Source organism: Falco naumanni, chromosome 24, assembly GCF_017639655.2.
Source record: "Falco naumanni isolate bFalNau1 chromosome 24, bFalNau1.pat, whole genome shotgun sequence".
NCBI classification, from domain to species: domain Eukaryota; kingdom Metazoa; phylum Chordata; class Aves; order Falconiformes; family Falconidae; genus Falco; species Falco naumanni.
The window spans coordinates 235055-253060 of record NC_054077.1 but is presented as its reverse complement, the minus strand read 5'-3'; the positions used below and the strand labels follow the sequence as shown (position 1 = coordinate 253060).

Sequence of the window (18006 nt, the reverse complement as noted above, 5' to 3'; positions counted from 1 at the left end):
TGGTTTGGGTTTTTTTTTTTTTTTTCCTATAAAGAGGAGGAAGTTTCTGCATTTGACCCACCGCCAGGCTCCCCTGGCCCCTCAGGGCTGCCCCATATGGGACCCCAAAGGTTGCCTTTGCCTCCCAACTCTTCCTGGGGGCCCCATGAGCCCCCCCAGGGCTTTGCCTACACGGGATCCCAAACCAAATGACCCGCGTTTACGTTAAATCAGAAACAAGAAAGTTAAATTTAAACCAAGTGACTTACCAGGGTGCCTGGCTGGGGGGATGCTGCTCCTGGGGCATGGCTCTGTTGGGAACTGGAAGTCGATGTAAACTGTTCCCAGGACCACTCTAAAGTGCTGTCAGCAGCCTTAAAAAAAAAAAATTAAAGTAAGTAATAAGATAAAATAAATCAGCTGTGGGTTGCAGGGGAATATGAGATGCTGTACAAAGTGATTTGCACTCATTTTTCTGCTGGTGTTTGGGTTCTTGGCTGTGAACGCCAAGAGAAGCATCTCCCTGCGCTGGAGCAGGAGGAAGGGAGAAGGGAACACTGGTGAGTTGTGGGGGCAAACAATATGAGAATATTCCTCATTTGTTAAATTTTTTTCCCAGTTCTGGGGGTTTGGTTGGTGGTTTTTTTTTAATGCCCTCACCAGGGTAACTTCCCAGGGGTTGGGGGGTAAATTCAAAATATTTTTTCCTTTATCATCTCCTCCAGGGTGAGAGATGCTCCTCGGTTTCGGCATCGTGTGTGCAAAGCCTGGCTGTGCGTGAGGGAGCAGCCTGGTTCCACCTGTCGAACATGCAAAAGCAAGCAGGTGTAATTAAAAAAAAAAAATAATCAAAATTTCAGGGTATAATTGCAAGCAGTAACAGAAATGGCCCACAGGGGGGTACTATGGACCAGGGTGGTTCTGGATGCCCATTCACTTCCTTTAAAAATAATTGGTTTATTTATTAAATAAAGTTTTAACTGAAATTTTGATTATTTTTGGGGGGGGAGTTAGTTCTTTAGTATTTTAGGTTTTTAGGATTTTTGTCCTTTACTTTGTGCGCGTGCGTAGTTGTTTAGTATTTTAGGGGGGTTAGTTCTTTGGATTTTAATTCTTTAGTCATTTAGGGGTTTTATTTAATAACCCCCCCAGACCAGCTGAACCCAGGGGTCCTTCCCAGCTCCGCAGGAGGCAGAAAAGCTTCGCAGACAGCTTTGATGCGGGGAGCAATCCCAACCCTGGCCAACGATTTTAAGACCGTGGAGGTGTCCTAACGCCACGTCTCAGGAAGCCACGAAGAAACGGTGGAAAACTTCACCCCAACTCACCCCCGCCTTGCTTGTTGGAGAGCATCTTTAACAAACGGCAGGTAGGCTTTGAAAATTAACGTGCTGGGCGGGTGCTTGAGGAGCTCAGCGATGCTCAAAGATGCTCCGGGTTGGGTGGGAGAAGGGTTGTGTCGGGGATCTCCCCCCCCCCCCCCCATGCTTGATGCACCTGAAGCAGGAGGTTTTTCCCCTCGTGCTGATGTGCAAAGGCTGGGGGAGAAAAAAAAAAAATAAAAAAAATCGGGAAATGGCACCAGCTGGAGCATTTTCCACAGCGCTTCCAGGCAAGCAGGAGGTCAAGGGCAGCACCAGAACAGTTCGTTAACCAAGGGTCAATTTTTATTGCGTACAATCAACACAAATAATTACTCGGTCTGTAACGAATGGGAGCGATGTATTGTGCAGAAAACATCTCCAAAGTGTCAGCCACTAAAAATCACTATTAATTCTATTACCCTCTCTATATAATTCTCTATATAATTTTCTATATAATTCTCTATATAATTCTATTCTCTATATAATTCTCTATATAATTCTCTTCTCTATATAATTCTATTCTCTATATAATTCTCTATATAATTCTATTCTCTATATAATTCTCTATATAATTCTATTCTCTATATAATTCTATCTCTATATAATTCTATTCTCTATATAATTCTCTATATAATTCTATTCTCTACATAATTCTATCTCTATATAATTCTATTCTCTATATAATTCTCTATATAAATTTTAATATATATAATATGCTAATTGCCACCATTAATTCAGCAGCACCTGGTGCAACGACACAGAAATTAGGAATTGCAAATTTTTTAAAAATTTTAAAAAATTTTTAAAAAATTGCACATTTTTTTTTTTTTAAAAAAAAGGGGGGGGGCACAGTTTTGCTTGTTCACCCACGGATTTTTGGAGGTTTCCTGGGAAATCTCTCACGCGGTGTTTTTACGCCACCTCCATCTGGTGGATGCCGCAGGGGTGAATCCTGTGGGTTCGAGGCACATGGAAAGACCCAAACCCATTTTTTTTTTAATTTGTTCTTTTCCTCGAAGAAGCCCAAACCTTTCTTCTGGGGTTTTCTTTGGTTTCCCCGTGGTGTGTGGGCTTGGGGAGCGCTCCCTGCGGCCCCTCAGGAGCCGATGCAAAGGTTTGGAGCCCGTCTCGTCTGGTGGCTCCTGCCTGGGCTCTGCAGCTCAGGCGCGTTGCAAACCCAGCTCCTCCGGGCGCTGCAGCGGGAGGAGCTGAGCCCGCTGTCGTTCAGGTAGGCACAGAGACCACCACCACGGACCTGAAACCTGGGGGGACAGACGAAGACATCCCACCTCAGGCGAGGACAGCAGGAAAAAAGGGGGGAAAAAAAAAAATCACACGTTAGCTTCCCCACCCCCCCCCTTCAGTTCTCAGGCATCCTCATGGGCATCGCTATGCCCCAAAATATTTCTGGTTTGGCAGCACTCCAGGCTGACCGTCGGAAACCAAACACTTTGCAAGAAAAAAAAAAAAAACAACCAACCAAAAAAAACCAAAACCATCAAATGAGGAGTGTTTCCCCCCCGCCAAATGCACCACTTCCACCTCTCGAGTCAGAGGGGAAAAGCAAGTTCTGGACACAGCGTTGCCTTTCCCAAACATTGTCCCACCGCCACCTCTGGCTGCACCTCAAGTGCCAGAGAAATGCTGGTTCTGGGGCTGAGGAAAGACCGACCCACGACGTAATGATGAAAACCAGACTCACGGGTGAGATAAACGCGAGCGGTTCACCCATTTCCACGGTTGCTCCTTGTCTTCCCGAGAAAGGCCGACCCAGTGCTCCGAGACGCCTTTATATCTCATCACGAAGTTCTGAAAAAGAGGAGAGAGAACGGCTTTGCGGCAGGTCACAGGGCTTCAGGACATCCCCAGCAGGTCCCCACCTGCAGAAACCTCCCTCCAACCCGTAATCCACATTTCACTGGTTGCTCGTGCTCCTTCGGTGCTTGAACTTTTCCATCTGCTACCAAAAAGTGTAATTTTTAAGGCAGAGCTTTATTATTGCCTAGAAATGGGGGGTGGGGGTGTGTGTTTCCATAGTTCTTGCATTGGTCGATGATGGTGAGAAACGTGAAGACACCCATGACAACCTACTCTCAACAAAACAATGGTCCTCATCCCCTTGCCCCACATCTCCAAGGAAGGTCCTGGAAGAGCAAAGTCGTCAAACGGTGGCAAATATGCTGGTAGCTTTCCCCTCCCCCCCCGTGCTAAGCACGCCCTCATGTCTCCTTACCAAGTCTTCCAAGCTGTCGAGCATGGCCAAGGAAGCACCGAGTGCCGAGCAGTTGTCCTGGCTGGATGTCCAGTTCTGCTGAACCTCCAAAAAATAGTAGCATTTCCCTCTGTACCCGATCCAGTCGAACGGACACCGAGAGCAGGGCCTCGGCCGCGGCTGAAAAGCCTGCACTGTCATCGATAGAGCAACAGCGTCAGGGAGCGGCGCCTTCCCCTTGCCTCACCAGGGTGGGGAAGGTCGTCCTCCACCCCGTGTCCTTCAAAAAAAATCTTGGATCTGCCTCAGCGGTGGGAGGAAAGAAAAATCAAGAGACCAAGAGATACATCGGGGGGGTTGGAAGAAGAAACCAAACTCAAGTCACGGCCCAGCTGGGGGCATTGGGCAAGAAACGTGGGTGCCATACCTTCACAGGGTGGTGACCTTCAAAGACACAAGTTTTAAGAGGAGTTCCAGAGCAGCCCTATCCCTACATGTGCCCTTAGGTATTGCTACTGTCCTTCACGCAGAAGATGGGCAAAGGACAGGAAAAAAAAATCGCCTCGTTCCTGCAGACTTGGTGGGACTCATGCCAACATCTCCTGCTTGGACGAGCAGCAGAGAAACGGTCCCTTCTTTGAAAAAAAGCACCTTTGGGAAATCTCAGGCGGCTGTACCCGTGACACTGCTCTTTCCGTTTGTTTTTTATAGGTTTGGAAGCGATATCAAGCTCCTACAGAGAGGAGACGGGTTTGGTCTTTGTAGAAAGGCTCCTCTGCTTGTGGACACGTCCCTCTCCTGGAGGACAACACCTTGGGTTGGGCTGCGTCTTCCCTGGGACCACGGAGGTGGATCTGGCACACGTGCAACAACTCAGAGCATCTCAAGAGACGTTCCTCGTGAGGCTAAAACCTCGATACTCACCTGCAAAGGTGATGGCTGTGATGAGCAGAGCTACGAACAGCACCGCCATTGTCACCTGGCAGGCAACGCGTGCCTCTGGCTTCGTCTCAAGGTTGTAACCTGCAGGAGAAGAGACCTTCAATGCCTTCGGGGGGGTGCCGATGGGAGCAACATGCTCCAGGTCCAGGCTGTTGGCCCAAAAGATGTTTTTTTTCTCCTTTTCCTTGAGGGTGAAAGGGACTTTTAATGGAAACTTCCCATATCGAGTCATCATGGACAGCACCGAGCGCCGCGTCTGAGCACTTGGGTGATGCTCATCCAAAGCATCTTCTGGAAGAGGCTTCCTAAAGCACAGGCACCGTTTGATGCCCAGAGGGTGAGAGGTTAGTCTCCTCCCCTTGCCAGGTGGGCTTTTGCTGTCATTTTGGGTGAGAAATTGCAAAAATTCTTCTCCGTGTAGAATAAAATTCTGTATTTTTTTACTTTGGGGAGCGCTTCCTTAGCAGGGGAACGTTATTGGTCTGGAACATTAAGTCTCCCCAGTTCCAGCTGTAAACTCCTGCTCTGAAATGCACCATAATTCAAATTATGCTGTAATTTCTGCGTTCTGCTTCATTATTAAAGCTCAGTGGACTTCATTCTCCACCTAAACTGAGACACGTTGGGTCTTGCAAATAATCCGAGTCGTGGTCACTCCATCTCTGCATCTTGTGATCCACAACATGCCCTTTCCTCTCACCATGAGCAAAGAAAATTCTGTGCCCTAAGGGTTTTAACTAAAAAAATCTCAGTGTTTTCAGCCCGTGAGACTTCCCTTGTTTTTCTTTCAAGCTTCCCCCTGTTCGTCCCCACCTACCACGTGCATCAAACCTCGTGGGACAAACCCTCCCTTCTACTCTTGCTCCCCTCCTCCCCATGGATAAAAAAGTCTTAGAAAGCGAGTCAGCAGCAAAATTTGCCAAATAATAAAATAAAAGACATTGAAAAAAAACCCCGCCCAACAAATACATAAAAAAAGAAATAAGCCGGGGGGGGGGGGGGGGGGGGGGAGGGGAAGAAAATCCTCAAAAATCTTAGTCCCTGCCTGGGTAAAGAGGTGATGGAAAAGATCCGAAAATCCCCTTTTCTACCACCTTGTGCACCAAGAGGATGATGGAGATGGGAGGAAGGGTCAGGAGAACTGAAACAGGGCAATGCTGCAGGGAAGGCAGGGATTAATATGTTGCTGATGTGTCTAAACTGGACTGAAATCCCAGGCTTTTTTTTTTTGGTGTGTGTGTGTGTGTGTCTTTTTAACACTTCAAGCTGTTCTAAAATTCCTTGATTCTAATTCAGAATAAAGCAGAAATTTGTACCTTTTTTTGGGGGGGGGGAAAGAAAAGACCCAGAAGAAACGGTGCCTCAGGAAGGATTAATCACATACGAGAGTAGCCCGGAGTGGTTGAAATGAGACTTTACAGCAAAACTCCCATCTGCTGGTCAACAAAAATTTTCCCCTGAGGGAAGTGCTAGAAAAAGCTTTTTTTTTTTCCCCCCTACAGCAACTCCCCCCCCTCCCTTACCTCAGCTGTTTTTTGTTCTTGAATTATAGAAGTATTTTAAAAAAAAAAAAAAAGCAAAGCCCAGCGGTTACCCAGTTCATTGCTCCACAGTTACCTGTGCGCCTGCTCCTTTCCGCGCCCAAAAATCCGGGATAATCCCTTGTTCCCTTCATTCCCAGGGGGTTCCGCTGCCGCCGCCCCACCTGCCAACGAGGTTCCATCCATCACGGGTGCGACGAAGGCTGCCGGTCCTCAGCCTCCCCCCAGGACCCCCAGGGACCATCCGCGGGCAGAGGTGGGAACCCCCTGCCCCAGACGCCCTTTCTACCCCTGGAACGCTGCTTTTTGCACCGCCAGCTCTACAAATCCTCTCATCTCTCTAAAATCTACAAAATTGTTTTAATAACGCCGACCCAATCCAATCTCACGTTATATTAAATCAAAGCTGCCGGTTCGCGGTAGCGGCAGGCAGCGCGAAGCACGATGCTGCAGGAGGAAAATAAACATCATCAATTCCGCGGGGCGAGTGGTTGCCTCGGTGGAGAGCAGCACGATAAGACGTTCGATGGCGACTCTTGTGTTTTTCGAAGCTGCTTTCCTGAACAAAAAAAGCTTTTTTTTTTTTTTTTTTTTTTTAAGAGGACACCGGTTTTCACCCACCCTATTAAAATCTCCTCCTAATTAAAGCTTTCTCCTAACAACGACACTTATTTTCTCCCTGCAATTATAGTTTTCTTCCCCTCCCCCCCCAGTTTAAAATTGGAGTCCAACTCCCCCCAGCTCATCCCAAAACCCCCTTACCTGGATCCAGCTGGTGGGAACAAGCGGGATGCCGAGGCACAACCCTCTCCTGCCAAAAGAAATGTGAAATAGAAAGTATTAAAGAATTAAATATTTTTTTTATTTTGTTTGTTGGGTTTGTTTTTTTTTCCAGGGGATTTTCATGAGGATGCTCCGGGGCAGATGGGGAAGGGGCTGCCCATGAGCAAAGCTGCCGTAGTTTCCCACCCCGCACCCTCTTCACCTCCTTTTCCTGCATTCCCAGCCTTTTTTTTTTTTTTTTTTTTTCCAGTTGGGGAGGAAAAACTATCCAAAAAAAATGCTTTTTTTGGGGTGCAGGAGGGGAAAATGCTTGCTGCTGGAGATCGCTTTGCTCCAGGGTGCTGGGGTACCCTGAAAGGGACCTCAAGGATGCTATGAGGTGCATGAGCAGGCGGTTCCCTCCAGCTCATTTTATGAGTTTCTTATAATAAAAATCTTTTTTCCACACCACTGCCCCCCTCAAATTTGCATCCTTGAGCCGAGACTGATCCTGTCTCCCCCCACCCCCAATAAATGGGGTCATCAAGTAAATGCATCCAACAGGGAAAACACTATTTAAAAAAAAGTGCTCTTGCAATTAAGCTATCCAACTCCAGGTTTTTACCCCAAAACGTATTTTTTTTTTCCATTTTCTTTTTTTTTTTTTTCTTTTTAAGCAATAATCACACACCATCAGAGCCGCCGCTTTTGCAGAGCGCAGGAAGAGTGAAGTGTAAAGCAGCTCACCACAAAAACTTTCCATGGGGCTAATGAAGCCTGCAGGTAGAGAAAAAAAAATAATTGAAAAAAAGAAAGCATTAAAAAAAAAAAAGATTTTAGAAAGGCCACGCTTTTTCTGCTGCAGCCTTTGGGTTTCTCTGCTTTTACCTGATTTCTTGCTGCTGACAGGTACTGGGGCAAAGTTCTGGGGTTTTTCTTGCTGTCTTTTAGGTACGTGCAAAAAAAAAAAAAAACAAAACTTGTTTCTATCTCTATAAAAAGATGTCTGCAAATGGGGTTAATAGCAAAAAAAAAAAGAAAAAAAAAAAAAAAAGAGGAAAAGGGAAGGGAAAAAGGGCAGGATAGCCGGGGACCGTGCTGCTGGTTGCTCTGCGGGATGGTCCCAAACCTGCAGGAGAAGAGGAAACGCAGTATCCGTCTGGATGCCCTAAAGTCACCCGCCGGGGCTGGGAGGTTGCCAAATAAAAATCGAGATAAGTAAAGCAGAAGTAAAATAAAGCAAGACAAAATAAAGTGAAATAAAGAAATAAATTTAAAAAAAAAAAAAAAAAAAAAAAAAGACAGTAAAACAGGATCAAATTAATTAGCAGCCTGCAGGAAACGGCTAGAAAAAAACCCACCCTGCTTCGTTCCAGTGCCAGAGCCGGGCAGCCCCTGCGCGCCCCGTGCTTTTACAACGCTCCGTGCCAGCAGGTAGAACAGACTGACCAGTGCATCAAAAGCAGCAGAAGAAACAGCCGCGTACAGCAAAAGCCGTTTCAAGTCGCTGGCAGCCAATATTCTGGGGAAAAACCATGAAATATCGCCCGCTGCCGAGTCACCTGATTGTCTGCTTCTGGCCACGCTGATCCCAGCCTTGATGTGCTTCAGCCTGACCCTCAAAAACCTTATTTAAAGGCTTTTTTAATTTAATTTTTTTTTTTTTTTTTTTTGTCTCTGCATGTTTTCCCGCCTGCTCGGTGCGATCATTACGCCCATAGGTGTTTCTGCACCTCCAGATGTGCGACCTCCTCCTGGCTAGAGGACACCTACCCCCGACTGACCTTAATTTACAAGGGAAGCCTGTTGGAGATACATATCTAAAATTAATATTTATTTTTTTAACAAAAGGAAATAAAAGGCCCAGACGATGCCATTTCCTGGAGCTGGACGCAGGCGCAAGCGAGTCGGTCATAAGGTGAGGTTGCCCAAGAACAGCTTCACTCTTCAGACGCTCTCGCAACCTCCTGAGCCATCATGGCTGGGGAAATAGTTTATGCTGATTTGAGACATCCCGGGGAGAGCTTTTCTTCTGCCAAGAAGTGTCACAGTAAGTGTTATTTTGGGGAAAAAGCGCTTATTCCGAGCTTTGCTTTGGGAAGACTTCGGGGGGTTCTTGCTTGTCCATCCCCATGTGGAGGTTTCCAAGACAGATGGGAAACGTTGGCTGGATTAAACACCCCCGACGGCGGGATCCCGGCTGGCACAGAGGGGAAAACTGCGCAGAAGGGATGGGGGGGGAGGGAAGCTTGGAAACATCTGGAGGTTGAAGAGCTTCACCTCTGAGACCCGCCGACTTGTGGCAAAAAACGGGTCCCGGGGCACCCGACACGGGCCAATGCACCTCGATGGAAAACTGCTGCTGAGCCCACGCAGGGGATCCTGGTGGAGACGCTGGAGAGACCTGTGTCCCGCCGGCTCCCAGCTGCACCGCGAGTGGGTTCCCCCTGCTCTAAGTTAAGCCAGCTGCAGAAGGTTTCAGGCCTGAGCTCCACTGGTGGGTGCCCAAGGCTGCCTGTAGCCCCTCCACCACCTGAAAACCCACCCTTAGGTGATGCCCTCATGTCTGCATCCCACCTCTGGACCCCACCAGTAGTGATTTATATTTCTGAGGAAGCAAAGAGGCCATAAACTTCTGCTCAAGCTTGCTGGCTTGACAAAGGGGGGTGGGTGGGGTGGGGGTGTTTCTTTTTTTTCCTCTAAAAACCCCAGCTTTTTCATGTGAAAATGTGCATTTTATTTTTTTTTTTTCAGCAAAGGTGGCCGCTCTCACTCCTGCCTTGTGCCCACGGTGGCATGGGGTCCTCCTCAAAGCCAGTGCACTGGGGCACCTCATCCTGCTGGTGCTGGTGGCGGTGCTGAGCGGGCAGGGTGAGTAACCAGCTCTTACCTACATCTCAAAACCCCAGTGAGCGAGCTCGGAGGGGAAATCGGGTTTCATTTCAGCCTTCGGAGGGGACGAGGTTGCCCCATGAAGATGCCCCTAGACACGTCCCCCACCAAGAGTAACCCCCTGGGCGAGGGTGGAGGACACAAGCCATGTTTTTCAGGCTGGCTTAACAAATCGGGTGCATTTGCAGCAGGGAAAAAAAAAGAGGATTGCACAAAATCAACCCCAGCCCTACCTGGTTTTGTGGGTTTTACCCTCAAACGGCCGCAGTCTTTCACCCCAGGTTGTTCCTCCAAGTTTTTCAGGGCTGTCTGCAGCCGGCGGCGACGGTCGCTCCCCGGCAAGGCAACGAGACCTGGGGAAGGAACCACACAGAGCGATGCGTGTTGGCATCCCTGATGGGGTATTTCTGCAAGTCCCAGCAGGAGAACCTCACAGGTAACCTCCCTTCCCACCCAGCTCTGCTGGGAGATGCTGAGGTGGGACCTTGCTGAGGTGGGACCTTTGCGGGGCTTCCCTCCCACCCAGCTGCAAGGAACGCCCCTGGAGATGGGAGGCTGTGATAGCAGAGAGGAGCTGGCAAGGAAGAATTATTTCTCTGCATGCAGTTTTTGCTGACCCATCCTCCGTGGAGGACCAGGGTCAACCCTAGGGAGGAGGTTCCTCACCGCCCTTCCTCCATCCCAACCAGCCGGTAGCATCCTCGCGGCCACCCAGCTGCAGGGCGAGCAGGAAAAGCCACAACAGTGTGAAAAAACCCCGAAGGATGGGGAAAGAGCCGGGCTGTGGGATGAGGAAGCCCTTGGTGCCCTTCGGCTGGTGGTTGGGGAAGACCTTGACCACCCTTTGGGGTGTCTCATGGTTCTCTCTCCTCTTCAGCCTGTGCTGGCTGCAAGCTGTGTCCCCAGAACTGGCAGCTCCATGGGGACATGTGCTACCAGCTTTCCAAGGAAAAGGGAGAGTGGACTCGGGGCAAGAAGGGCTGCGAAAATCAGGAGTCTCAGCTGGTAGTGCTCCGGAATGAGAAAGAAAAGGTAAATATAGAGGAGAAGGCTTGAAAAAGTCCTGAAAGTCTTTTTTTTTTTTTTTTTTGGGGGGGGGGGGGGGGGGGGGGGGGGGGCAGGGGAGTGGTTAAGCGCGGGAGCAGGAGGTGTGGGGATACAACCGGCTCTCGCCCGTCTCCTGCTCTGATGTCTCCTAAGAGGTGACGGGGAAGAAGAAGGGGCTGAATTGTCACCTGAAGCCCCTCTATGTCCCCCCACCCACGGGTGGCACAGGAGGAAGAGGAGGGATGCAGAGCCCAGGTGGAGGCACTGGTGTCTGGGGCGCTGAACTGAAGCTGTTTTCAGCCCTTCAAAGCCCAGGAGACCTTCGCATCCCTTCTGCTTGGGGGTTAACTGACTCGGAGTTAACTCCGTGGCTTTGCGCTCCACGAAACTCTCCGCGGAGAGATTCTGGGAGCAACCAACCGCCTTCGTTTCTCAGGAGTACATCAAGAATATGACAGGCAGAGGCGCGCAGCCAGTGTGGATCGGGTTAATGTCGTCCCGTAGGAGCTGGATATGGGTGGACCACACGCCCTTTAACACCAAAATGTGAGTGTACCCGGCAACCTGCGGGCATGAAAAGCAGCTTTGCTCCATCTCAGATCACTGCGTGCCCTGATCCACCTTGCCAAGAGCTGGTGGTCCCTGCAACGGTCTCGTACTCATCCTGCCACAGCTTTGCAGACCGAGCGCTGGGTTTACGGAGCACGGTAACCCAACACGTCCCACCCTATCCATGCAGCCGACACGGGTTTTAACGGCCCGCGCATGCTCCTTGCGGGTTTTACTGCAAGCACAGCAACCTGCCGCCAGATCTGGGCCACCACCGGCGAGGTGGTGTTTGTAGCACCACAAGACGGTGGCAGGAAAAGGGCAAGAGGACCTCCCCACCCGCCCTCTTGTGCAAGCCTGGAAGAGTTGGCTCCTCTGGGGCAATAAAATCATTGTCCTGCAGGTTTGGCACGCTGCAGGAGGCGGATGACGGGTGCGGGACGCTGAAAGACGCGATGTTGGAGATCGATACCTGTAAGGGCGAACATGAGTGGGTTTGCCAAAAAGAGCCCTTCCAGCTCTCCCCACTGATGGCAGAAGGCGGGGAGAAATGTGATGGCTCCATCTGACACGTGCCCATCCCACACATCCAGCCTGCAAGACACTTGCTGCCAACATCTGGGGTGACGTCCGCCCCGTCTTCGCCCCTACGGCTCTGGGGGGGATTTCAGGGTTTGCAAATCCACTTCCCATGTGGGTCAAGACAATTCTGTAGGGGCGCAGAGCTACGACATCAATAAAAACCTATAAAACCAGCTTTCCTCAATTTATTGAAATAAGGCAGGCTTGTAAAAAAAATAAAGACTACGGGTGGCACAGAAGACATTATGAATATCGCAAAGCTCAAGTCAAAAAATTTTTCTAGGGATGCGCTGCCGGGCATGCGCCTCCCTGGGCGCACCGGAGAGCATCAGCGCCAGGACACAGGAGGGTGGCTGAGTCTTGGGGTGGGTTATTTTGTCTTCTGGGTCTTTTGGTAGTTGTGAGATTAGTTGTTGTTGGTTTGGAGGGGGGCGGGGTTTGGGTTGGGGTTCTTTTGTTTGAGGTTTTAAGGGGTTTTGGGGGCAAGGTTGGGTTTTGGGGTTTTTGCAAAAACATTCAACTCTAAAGCATTCCAAGCCCGTGCAAATCCATCACTTTAATAAATTTAACAAGGGATTAAACTCAACTCAAGTGAGTCACTTACTGGCCCAGCCAGCTCACAGGCAAAATACTGATCTCAAAACACAAATAAAACAAGCTTTTTCTGATGCAGTGGTCCAACAGCAATGACAGACCCAGGAGAGTCTAACCTTGTCAAAGACGATAAGAAAGGTATTGATGAGAAAGTTTCACTGAAATACAAGCTTATAAACGCAGGTGATAAAATCAGACACAGGGATTTGCCGAACTGCTGACTTCTGCTCGATCTGCTGGTGTGAAGCCCCTGTTTTGGGAACGTTTTGCTATGGATATGCTGTTTGCTTCCAGAGGACGTAGCTGTCGGGCTTGCTGCAGAGCCAGTTTTTCTTGGTCTGGCACAGGGATGAGCTGATCCTCTCCTGGTTCAGGTACGCACAGGGTCCACCACCCCGCACCTCAAACCTGCAATGCCGACACCACCAGGAGAGTAAGAAAAGCAGGAAAGGAAGAAGGATAGCCCCGAAAAAAAATGAAGGCAAGCTGGAATTTCCTCTCTAGGAGAAGAAGGGATGGCGTTTGGCTGAGGGTGTCTAATAGGGGGCTGGTGTGCAGCATCTTTGCTCCGTCCCAGGCATCCCACGGAAAGCCAGGAGCTGCTCGGACATGGTGGCAGGACAACGGGTCATCCCAGAGCCTCCAAGAAAACCCATCCAAGATGGGAGAAGCAATGCAACGTGTCCCCCCCGGGGCCGTTTCAAACCACACCAAGAGAGTAAACCTGCCCCAGTTGCCAACTCCAAGCACCCAACGCAGACAGAGGGACCAACCAGTTGTTGAAGGCTGTGCCGTTGGTCCACCACCAGCTCTCATCCTTCTCCTTTCGCAGCCCAAACCAATGGTTAGCTTCGCCTTTATAGCGTTTAACGAAAACCTTTAAATCAAAGAAACGTCGTCTTTCAGCTGTTCTTGCCTCCTCCGCCTCCTCTCTTCCACCTGTGTCCATCACCCCACCCAGGGATGGTGCTTTCCCCAAGGTATCTGCTCCTGGCTACAGCACTGGGTGCAATCTGGGGCCAAGCAGGTTTTTTTTGTTTGGGTTTGGGGATTTTTTGTCTTTTTTTAAATCTCTTTTTTTATTATTATTTTGGTTTAGTTTGGTTTGGTTTTCCCCATGTTTCCCACCCTGGTAACTACTGCAGGGGCTCAAGCAGCCGCTCTTACCAGTTCATCCATGGTGTTTATGGAGGCCAGCGAAGCTCCCAGGGCCACACAGCTTTCCTGACTGGTGGTCCAATTGCTCTCATCCTCAGAAAAATAATAGCATTTCCCTTGGAAACCAAGCCACGTGTCTGGACACACATGGGAGAAGTCTGGCTGGGGCAAGCTGGACCCCACACGGACAACTGAAAAAGAGAAAGGCAAGATGCACAGGCAGCCTTAAAAAGCAGGACAACTGGATTTTTTAATATTTTTTTTTTCCTTGAAGCTTCTGGGGGGAAATTGGGGGTGATGCCCTTGGGAATAGTGTAACTGAGTGAGGAGCCAGGACACCCGGACCATGGTTTAGGGAAAAAGGAGGTCCCTCCTGAAGCAGGCTTGGTGCTTTGCTTAGGGAGCATCCCTTGATGCCGGGAAAATCCCGGGATCCCCCCACTTCCCCAAACCAGAGCTGCCTGGCCTGGATCCTCCCCGTGGGGGATGCCTGGACGGGACTCACCAGTCAAGGTCACCAGCAGGGTGAAGACGAGGAGCATGAGCATCACACACACCATGACGGAAACACGCACTGAGTGGGATCTTTTCCAGGCTGACTTGCTGGTGTTGGACCCTGGGGGAGGAAAGAATAGGCGAGGGGCTCAGCTGGGTCCTTTTCCCCCTGCTTTGCCCTTTTTTCTGCTGGATCCTCAGCCCATCCTGCGCCCTGGCTGGGACAGGGACCTTCCTGGGGCTCGGGAGGGTGAGGAGAGCTTGCAGGGGGCTCAAGGGGCTGCCCGCAAGGTGGGGAGAGCAAACATGTCCCCCTTCAAAAGCACCAATATGCTTTTGAGGACCTAGGGATGGATTTAGGGCTTTTCAGCCTTTAGAGGTGGCCACATCATGTGAAATTTAGTGCAGACGTGCCTGGGTTGATCCGTACCCACCCGAAAGCTCCGTCCCCATCCCACTGGTGCTCCACCAGGGCGAGATGCTCTTCCCACCACTTGCCCTCACCTGGATCCTTGGGGTTTTCCTCGCCATTACCCCATTTGTGCTGCTTTTCTGCATCACCGCAATTGTTCAACACTTCCTCTTGATCTGAAGAATTCTGCTTTTGGGCTCCTTTCCCCATCGTGGGCAGAGAATTGCCTGACCCGGGGGCTCACATCCACTGGTGTCTGCAGGGATCGTGGCTCAGGCTGTGTGTCAACAAAGAAAAGGCTGAGAAAAATCCACAGCCAGCCATGCCTCTTACATTTCAAGATCCCATGGAGCTTCCAGAGGATCTTTTTTTGCCTCTGCAACACCCCCAGGCCTCAGGGGCAAGAGGTACCATGTGAAGCCGTGGCAGGGGAGCGCGCTCGTCCGATGCTGAAAGCACGTTAAGGGAGAAAAGAAAGCCAGAAGGAAAGACCCAGTGAGAGGGGAGGGGAAATACAAGAGAAGGGTGGAAAAGAAAAGATAAAGGGAGAGAAAACCTGAAGAGGAAAGATAAAGGAAGAAAGAGAAGACAAGGGGAGAGGGGAGAAAAGAGAAATTTAAAGGGAGTTTAAATATTAAAAGAAAAATGAAAAATTTTAACCATCTGCAGTTGACAAAAGCAGTTTACATGTTTACAAGAGGACACAAGCCTGTTAAGGGGTCATCAGCAGTTGCTGAAGGGAGGGAGCAAGCTCCCCGACGGGTCAGAGCGGAGCTCGTGGTCTGACCCCCTCCCCAGAAACCCACAGGAGGAAAGGAAACTGAATTTAGACCAGCTGCTCATGCTAAAAACAACTTGTTCTGCTCTCTGGAAAGACCTTAATCTGAGTTCCTGTATCTGAGCTTCCTGGTTACAACAGCTTTTGCTTGTTCCCTTGGTCTTACAAAGTGCGTTCCTGTACCATTTCGCTCCGGGAACCAGCTCTAAAAGTCAGGGCAGGTCTTTGTTGTCAGTAAATAGAGCAGGGAAAAAGCGGCAAGAAACTCCCTTTCCCTGTACAGGGGATTTGCAGGAGGAAAATGCTTGAAGCCGTGCTGGGGAACAGTGTTTCAGAAGCAGTTTTAGGGTGAAATGTGGCAGAAGAGAAGAAAAAAAGCCCCAACCAGGGTGGGCTGGGAAGGGGTGATGCTCCCCCATCCCTGGAGGTGCCGGGACCAGTAGAGCAGAGGCCCCTCGCTGCCACGACCTGGGTGGGAGCTGGAATTTCCTCCGTGGGCTGCTCCATGCTGCGTCATAAAGAAAATACTTGGGAAACGAAAGAAAAAGTCGGTTCCTTGAAAATGTCCCTACCCGACCTGTTTAGGTCGCTGGTATCAAACTGAAACTTTCTGTGCGTTTTCGGTTCAGCTTTCCAATGATAAACGTAAAAATGAAACTAAGTCCGTTAAAAACGACCCCACAGATGTTCACATTTTTCACACACAAAAACCCCCCAAAATTAAGACGTGACACAGAGCATCCTGAGCTCCTGCCCAGTCTGCCCAAGCCCACCGTGGTTTCCAGCCTTTTCAGTCCATCTGCTCCCAAACCACTATTCATTCCACTGAATTTAAATATATTTAAGTCTTTTTTTTTTTAATGGTGTAATTATTTGCCCCTTTTCACCACGATTTTCTTCATTCCCTTCCAGCGAAAGCAACCCCTCTGGCTGGAAGGGGCTGAGCCCTCCGCCCCTCAGCGCCCCAAAGCTCTTGCGAAAACAGCGGAACGGAAAAAAGAAGCAGCCGAAGAAACGGAGAAACGTGTCGGCTGAAATCACCCGCAGCAGCGCGGGCGGGGGAGCCAGGGCAGCCGTGGGGGCAACAGCCTCAATAGCCCGGCTGAGCAGCAGCGACAGTCTGGGGGGGGGGTGGGGGGGGTGTGTGGGGGGGGATGGGGGGGGGAGGGGGGGGTCTCCTCCCTTCAATTTGCCGCTTGTAATTTGGCTGCCCGATTCTTTCTGCGCACACACACACACACGCACACACACACACCCCGAAGAGCCCTGTCTGTGGGCAGCCCCTCGCAGCCAGCCCAGCTCCGCACTCACCCCGCGCAGCGCACCCCGCGCAGCGCACCCCGCGCAGCGCACCCCGCGCAGCGCACCCCGCGCAGCGCACCCCGCGCAGCGCACCCCGCGCAGCGCACCCCGCGCAGCGCACCCCGCGCACCGCACCGGCTCTCACGTCGCGCAGCTCACCCCGCGCAGCGCACCCTTAGCGCACCGGCTCGCACCCCACGCAGCTCACCCCGCGCAGCGCACCGGCAGCTCCCCAGCGCTCCCCAGCGCTCCCCAGCGCTCCCCAGCGCTCCCCAGCGCTCCCCAGCGCTCCCCAGCGCCCAGCAGCACCGGCGCCGCCGGGGGCTCAGGCGCCACCCCCAGAAGCGAGCGGTGCCCCGTGCTCCGTGCTTAACAGTTTCCAGGTATCGGTGCGTGGTTTGGGGGTTTTTCATTTGCTCTTTTTGCTCCGCGCAGGCGAGCGGGGATGCCTGCGCGCCCGGCCGGCGGGGAGCGCACCCCGGGCTCCGGTGCTCGCCGCTCGGGGAGGAAAAGCAACAGACCGGGAGGAAAACTGGCGTGGGGAGAGAAGGAAGCGCTCGCCGGAGAAAGGAGTGAAATTAAACGTGTAGGTGAGAGGAGCGCTGGGAGGATGAAGGCAGGGAGAGCAAGCGCGCGGGGAGCGCCCTACCTTTGGGGACCCCCGTGGCTGTCATTGCAGAAGCACGGGGGGTGGCGGGGATGTCGTCTGGCCGCAGACACATGGCAGCTGGTGGGCCGCCTGGAACAGCCTCTCCTCCCTCCAGAAAAAGGACGATGTTTTTCGGGAGCGATGAGCTTGCTAGGTGCTGGTTCTGGCTGATGCTGGCAGATCCCGGTTCACCCGTTGCCCTGCCTCACGGGAATGGTGATTTCTTCATTTCTCATCAAACCAGGGGCTGCCCACCTTGCTTGATGGGTGATGCGGGAGAGACAGGGCCAGGGTCTTCTTCTGGGGGCGCACCAGTGAAGGGGGAGATGGAGCAAGCTGCAGCGAGGATGATGAAGATAGATTTTCGTTCTTGACGGGATGCGTTTGGGTTTGGGCCCAACCCTCTATTTCTTGTTGCCATCCCCCACCAGTTTCTGCCTTCAAATTCTCTTGGAAACGTGTACCTGGAGGTGACATCCCTGCACTATGTGGTCCCTGTCTTGGAGCATTGGAGACCTTTGGGGCTTGGGAGGCTCTTTGCACCCTCTGTGATGCCCCCTCCCCCCTTTTCCCCAGAGAAACCGCCCACTTTCCCTGTTTGAAGAAAAAAAAATATTTATATAAATTAAATGCTGCTCTAGCCATCTGCAAAACCATCGTTTGGGTGAGCTGGCTGTGGAGATGGGTCGGGGGTGATCAGTGTGGCCACCCCCTTAGTGTGCCAAGCCCCCCGACCACAGACAGCGTG

General features: G+C 51.1%; 3 protein-coding genes across 17 annotated transcripts; 1 reads left to right on the top strand and 2 right to left on the bottom strand.

The window, feature by feature from the left end:
• The first annotated feature begins 92 nt into the window (after window positions 1-92).
• On the top strand, window positions 93-12043 carry LOC121080265 (killer cell lectin-like receptor subfamily B member 1B allele A). Of its 2 annotated transcripts, XM_040578168.1 has the most exons (8): window positions 93-806; window positions 1132-1348; window positions 8652-8850; window positions 9555-9671; window positions 9988-10128; window positions 10570-10724; window positions 11176-11285; window positions 11692-12043. In XM_040578168.1, the coding sequence occupies exons 3-8, from the start codon at window positions 8778-8780 to the stop codon at window positions 11855-11857; spliced, it is 762 nt and encodes a 253-aa protein (XP_040434102.1). In that variant the 5' UTR covers window positions 93-806; window positions 1132-1348; window positions 8652-8777; the 3' UTR covers window positions 11858-12043. The 2 variants fall into 2 exon arrangements, with proteins under 2 accessions (XP_040434102.1, XP_040434101.1); XM_040578167.1 differs by having other exon boundaries at window positions 93-1348.
• Window positions 2023-7579, bottom strand: LOC121080269 (C-type lectin domain family 2 member B-like). Of its 3 annotated transcripts, XM_040578187.1 has the most exons (7): window positions 7492-7579; window positions 6801-6849; window positions 6115-6202; window positions 4480-4578; window positions 3577-3749; window positions 3046-3152; window positions 2023-2605 (listed from the first exon to the last, which is right to left on the bottom strand). In XM_040578187.1, exons 3-7 carry the CDS (start codon window positions 6170-6172, stop codon window positions 2440-2442), a joined length of 603 nt encoding a protein of 200 aa, XP_040434121.1. In that variant the 5' UTR covers window positions 6173-6202; window positions 6801-6849; window positions 7492-7579; the 3' UTR covers window positions 2023-2439. The 3 variants fall into 3 exon arrangements, with proteins under 3 accessions (XP_040434121.1, XP_040434120.1, XP_040434119.1); XM_040578186.1 differs by lacking the exons at window positions 6801-6849; window positions 7492-7579 and having other exon boundaries at window positions 6115-6220; XM_040578185.1 differs by lacking the exons at window positions 6115-6202; window positions 6801-6849; window positions 7492-7579 and having other exon boundaries at window positions 4480-4734.
• LOC121080267 (C-type lectin domain family 2 member D-like) lies at window positions 12041-17858 on the bottom strand. Of its 12 annotated transcripts, none has more exons than XM_040578182.1 (6): window positions 17259-17858; window positions 14622-14806; window positions 14128-14238; window positions 13632-13813; window positions 13193-13341; window positions 12041-12872 (listed from the first exon to the last, which is right to left on the bottom strand). In XM_040578182.1, exons 2-6 carry the CDS (start codon window positions 14737-14739, stop codon window positions 12734-12736), a joined length of 699 nt encoding a protein of 232 aa, XP_040434116.1. In that variant the 5' UTR covers window positions 14740-14806; window positions 17259-17858; the 3' UTR covers window positions 12041-12733. The 12 variants fall into 12 exon arrangements, with proteins under 12 accessions (XP_040434116.1, XP_040434109.1, XP_040434111.1 ...); XM_040578175.1 differs by lacking the exon at window positions 17259-17858 and adding an exon at window positions 16818-16887; XM_040578177.1 differs by lacking the exon at window positions 17259-17858 and adding an exon at window positions 16804-16875.
• Window positions 17859-18006: the final 148 nt, after the last annotated feature.

Bases quoted from the DNA above. Each gene is read 5' to 3' on its own strand.
- LOC121080267 (XM_040578182.1), bottom strand. From the start codon at position 14,739: ATGGGGAAAGGAGCCCAAAAGCAGAATTCTTCAGATCAAGAGGAAGTG. The intron at 14,239-14,621 runs GTGAGGGCAAGT...TTCCTCCCCCAG, and splicing joins GGAAAACCCCAAGGATCCAG to GGTCCAACACCAGCAAGTCA. The intron at 12,873-13,192 runs GCAGGTTTACTC...TCGGCATTGCAG, and splicing joins GCTTGGAGTTGGCAACTGGG to GTTTGAGGTGCGGGGTGGTG.
- LOC121080269 (XM_040578185.1), bottom strand. From the start codon at position 4,732: ATGATGACTCGATATGGGAAGTTTCCATTAAAAGTCCCTTTCACCCTC. The intron at 3,750-4,479 runs GTGAGTATCGAG...TATCGATGACAG, and splicing joins CACAGCCATCACCTTTGCAG to TGCAGGCTTTTCAGCCGCGG. The intron at 3,153-3,576 runs GTAAGGAGACAT...CCTCTTTTTCAG, and splicing joins TCGACAGCTTGGAAGACTTG to AACTTCGTGATGAGATATAA.
- LOC121080265 (XM_040578168.1), top strand. From the start codon at position 8,778: ATGGCTGGGGAAATAGTTTATGCTGATTTGAGACATCCCGGGGAGAGC. The intron at 9,672-9,987 runs GTGAGTAACCAG...TGTTCCTCCAAG, and splicing joins GGCGGTGCTGAGCGGGCAGG to TTTTTCAGGGCTGTCTGCAG. The intron at 11,286-11,691 runs GTGAGTGTACCC...ATTGTCCTGCAG, and splicing joins ACGCCCTTTAACACCAAAAT to GTTTGGCACGCTGCAGGAGG.